The sequence below is a fragment of the Triticum dicoccoides genome, chromosome 6B (genome assembly GCF_002162155.2).
Source record: "Triticum dicoccoides isolate Atlit2015 ecotype Zavitan chromosome 6B, WEW_v2.0, whole genome shotgun sequence".
Classification (NCBI taxonomy): Eukaryota; Viridiplantae; Streptophyta; class Magnoliopsida; order Poales; family Poaceae; genus Triticum; species Triticum dicoccoides.
Genome location: NC_041391.1, coordinates 343,202,896 through 343,207,485, shown reverse-complemented (window position 1 = coordinate 343,207,485; position 4,590 = coordinate 343,202,896). Strand labels below are relative to the sequence as shown.

Genomic DNA, 4,590 nt, shown 5'->3' with positions numbered 1-4,590 from the left:
GACTTATTGGCATGTAACTGCAAAAGAATTCAATGCAAATAAAATGTAGTGCTGCACAACTTGCATTGAACTGAACGGTTTGCCTTTTTCATCACCTCAATATAGTAACCAAATGACCACGATTTAAGTTGAAGCAGACATTATAAATCTCCATCAACAGTTCAGTTGGCATAACAATTCCAAATAACAGGTCTTATCATAATTCCCCATAACCATTTGCGGCATGCGTTCATTAGGGACAACTAAAGCGGGGAAGGGACCTTACAGAATTGGTTGAGCAGTCAAAAGCAATACCTCAGGTGCATGCATAACGATAATACTACTCAAGTGTAACAAAAATATTTGAGAACATGCACAAATATTACCTAAAATGCAACTTACTGGTGGTATTACTGCAAGAGATACACTGGCATAGAGAAGGTCAATTGCCATCCTGTGGAACTTAAATTTCATAAGAGGTACATGAGCATCAGGTACAGGTTGTAGTTCAGTCACTTCTTCCAGTTGTGTTAATATGCCATGTAGTGTGACAAAGAAATCCTCCTGCAGAAATATTAACATTAATTATTGTAAGGCATATGTAATCTATAAACAGTAGGTTTTATGCAAAAGAAAGGTGACTAGACTTCACCTCTCGGTTCACATATGAAGGTCCAACACATAAGATATCAATGTCTGCTCCAGGCCCATGAACCTAACAAAGAGGTCATTATGAAGTAGACTCGCTTAAATTTACCAGCACAGGAAGTATTTACTCCAGAAGCCGAAGGAGATCATATACTGTAACAGGAACTTAGCAAAATACGTGAAAGAGCATAAAACTAAGAAAGCATGTGATATGCTGAAAGGTACATGGACAGATGCTGCACAGTGATGGCATTTAAACCTCTACATTGTAGAATCCCTTATTCCTGTGAGTTAACTACTGATATCAGAAGATTAGAAATATCCATTACACATGTGCCACTCCCACACATGGTTAGAAATGATTCTTAGCACGTTAAACTATTATTATTGCTTACAATAATGTTTAAGAACATTGTTTGGAAAAAGATGCAAAATCTCAAACATGAGCAACTACTCAATTGAATCTATCTTTCCTATATACCAGTATTAATGATCTGTCAGGTATCCTTGCGACGAGGGGCATACCATCAACACCAACCAAGCAGCATCCGTTCCAATCTCGAAAGCATGGATACAGCAGATTCAGCGATTTGCTGTCCTAGTGCGGCAGGACACGGTGACACGCCGGGATACGTGTATCCCACAGTACCATCTCATTTACGAATTAAAAAAATAAGAAAAAAAATAAGGACAAGGCTGGGATATGGTGGGGACTCGGGAGGCCCAATAACAGCCTCTGCTTGATACAAACCCACTCGCACATACGCTCACCACAAAAGGAAACGAGCTGCTCCTGGCTCTAGCGAACGCGCCGCCACCGCCTACATCAACGCCGCTGCCTGGACTCGCCCTGCCACCGTTTCCCAAGCACAGCAGCCTCTCCTACCAACGGCAATCACGCTCGAGCAGGTAACCCCAAGCACAGCAGCCTCTCTTCAACCTCTTCATCTCTTTGTGACACTTGTTGTTGAGCTGCTGCTGCTTGCTTCCCCATGCAGCCATGTCATTGCTGCTTGCGTTTTGATTGGCTACATGATATTGTGCTCGATTGAATGTGGTGCTGCTGTTGGGTGTTGATAGTTGCTTGCTGTTAGGGAGCATGTTATCTGGGAGCACCACTGCCAGTAGCGAAGACGCTGAAGGGCAGCCTGATGTTGAGATCCTGCTAGTTTACTAATACTAGCGTTTGATGTACTTTGTAAGTTGCAATGACATGGGTCTAGAGGATCAATTAATTCAATAATTGAGCGCTTGAAAAATGAGACACCAGATGGAAATGAGGCGGTAGTCTGATCTCATCTCAATTCCTCATTAATTTTTTTGTTTTAACTCTATATTACATGGCATATTTAAAAATTTCTTTACATATACTCGTCGTATCCCCGAAATGGCTATTTTGGGAAAATGCCGTATCCCATGTTATCGCCGTGTCTGTGTCTCCGTATCCGTGTTTCTTAGGTTCCAGTACCAGATTGCGAAACATGCTGAACTAATTCACTACTCCAGACTCCTTCTAACTCAAATCTTATCTGTGACAATTATTGCTTTATTCTGGTCCATCATGAATTCATGAGAAAGTGTAAAAGTTGAATGTATGACCACATCTTTATTGGTTGTCGTTTTAGCTTACATCACACAGAACAGGTGGTCTTTGATTGTTTATCGGGTGACCTATTTCTCCCTCTTGATTGAACATAGTAATGGCACATAAATTACTCCACTGGCGCACCCTACTCATCCAATCACAATGACAATTTTTTCCTCTGACGTAATGTGTAGCAATGTTGCGGTGACAATATTTGTTTCACTCATTGGACTAAAGAGGAATGGTTGTGATTACTTTCAGATTACAAAAATTAGTTCTAGCAGCCTTTTAATAAATAGTTGTAGCACTTAACTTGACTTTTGATTCGTTATCCACCGTCTAGAAGAGCAGTAATGTGACCCTGGCATAAACTATGCAATATCAGAGGGATGCAGTGCCAAGCTGATAACAACTCAACAAGCAATAGCAGTTTGGCAGCAGGTTATGGAATTTATACTGCAAAGTAACTTTTAGTAGGGGCCAATTTGGATGAAATGCCTAGAAAACCCAAAAGCATCTCTATGAGAGATGAAACAAGTCAAGTTTCTAAAACTGCAAACCCAAGTATGTTTACTTCTTCAAACGAGAACTTTTGGGTGGATGTTCTTATTTGAATCCGCTTGATTCACATTAATAAGATAATAAAAAGATAGACAAGTATGTTATTTAATGTGACAGAAGGGACAAGGTGTATGGAATAAAAGAATAGGGCAGAGAAATAGGCAGTTACCCCCAAGCGGTAAGATCCAAAAGTGAAAAGGACTACATTTGCCTTTTCAATCATTTGCTCAGAATACCCTTTCTGACTAGTTAACTGCTTCACCCATTCCTTAACTATCTGCAAATCAATTAAAAGCCCGAACAGGTTAGTAACTGCAGGGCATCGAAATGTAAGACCTGATAAAACATACTCCCTCTGTCCCAAAATAAGTGTCTCAACTTTGTACTAACTTTAGTACAAAGTTGTACTACAGTCAAGACACTTATTTTGGGACGGAGGGAGTAAGTTACACTACAGATAGGATTTACCATTTCTATCTAAAATAGAAAAATGGAAACAGGAATAAAACTAATCAAACATTCTCAAGTCTGGGTACTGAAATACAATACTCCACACCAAAAATCATTTGAATATAGTGCCCACAGGAAGCATTAGCTACTTAAATATCATAGTCATCGAAATGGCCATGCAAGGCAGACCTTTCCGATTAAATATAGTCCCCTTCTAGGTTCACCTCCTACTTCCATAGAATCAGAGACATCAAGTACTCCCTCTGTAAATAAATATAAGTGTTTAAACGCTCTTATATTTGTTCACGGAGGGAGTAGCAAGCAATGAAAGGGGTTACCCCATCAATCTCCCGTAGCAACTCCTCCCGTTTCGCGGACTGCTCCTCGCTCTCGTAAAGGCCCGCTTCAACCAAGAACTGCAAGCATGTTGCCAACGACACAAAGCAACACTATCATCACAACAGACCACTTAGCAAAGCTCCAAAACATAAGCGATTAGCAATGAATAATAACCTTCTCGAGCTCAGCCGTCTTCTGCAGATCGAACATGGTCGGCCTGGTCAAAGATAACGGCGGATCCATGCCGTTGTACCGCTTTGGGGACGACCGAGGTGCTACCCTGCCTGTGCCCACAGATCCCGCCATTGAACCGCACAAACACAAACGTAGCTGAAAATCCCGTCGGTATTACAGCAGAATCGGAATCAAGCTAACCGCCACCGGCACCTGCATCCGACGCCCACTGATTCAAATCGACCACTAGATTCGCTCGTCGAAACGCACGACGCAGGCCCGACCAAACCAAACCGGCGGAACCCTAGAAAGCCGAACCCTGTTCCCCTGCAATCCCGATGGCACGAAACCCGCCGCGCGAACGGCCGGCGGCGGAGGAGAACCCCTAGGTGCGTAGTAAGGCGGAGTCGTGCGTGGGCGCGAGACGTTTGCCGTGTACGCGCGGTGGAAACGGGAAAGCAATGCGCGTGAACAGTATAGTCCACAAAAGCACTTCACAGACCTTTTTTTTTCGAGGCAAAGCACTTCACGGACTTGGCCAGATGGGCCGGCACGGCCTGGCCTAAACCGGCCGGCTCATCAGCATGTTTAGCCCATCAGCCTGTCTGATTTTGGGCTGTTTTGGGGGCTAATATATAAAAAATATCTGGAAAAAAACAACGGGTCGGGCCATGCTGGCACTCGTGCTTAGCCTCGCAGCCCAGGCACAGCCCTAGGAGGGCCATGTGTCGGTACAGCCCGATTATAAATGGGGCGGGCCAGGCCCACCACGGGCCGGGCACGCGGGCTATCGGGCCAACACGTCAGTACTGGCCCATTTGGCCACCTTTGCTTCTACTACTGTGTGAGGTGCA

At 43.6% G+C, this 4,590-nt stretch overlaps 1 protein-coding gene across 4 annotated transcripts in view; it reads right to left on the bottom strand.

Moving 5' to 3' along the window:
• LOC119324268 (nuclear poly(A) polymerase 4-like) overlaps positions 1-4,203 on the bottom strand; it is a 7,297-nt gene extending 3,094 nt beyond the window's left edge. For 2 of the 4 annotated variants that reach the window (XM_037598033.1, XM_037598032.1), the window contains exons 1-5: positions 3,737-4,197; positions 3,562-3,639; positions 2,943-3,050; positions 632-694; positions 382-543 (exon numbers count right to left, since the gene is read on the bottom strand). In XM_037598033.1, the coding sequence (XP_037453930.1) occupies positions 382-543; positions 632-694; positions 2,943-3,050; positions 3,562-3,639; positions 3,737-3,868 (543 nt within the window). In that variant the 5' untranslated portion in view covers positions 3,869-4,197. Of the gene's footprint in view, positions 1-381; positions 544-631; positions 695-2,942; positions 3,051-3,412; positions 3,487-3,561; positions 3,640-3,736 lie in introns of those variants that run through there. The other 2 variants (XM_037598034.1, XM_037598035.1) reach the window with 2 other exon arrangements.
• Between the last annotated feature and the right edge of the window lie 387 nt (positions 4,204-4,590).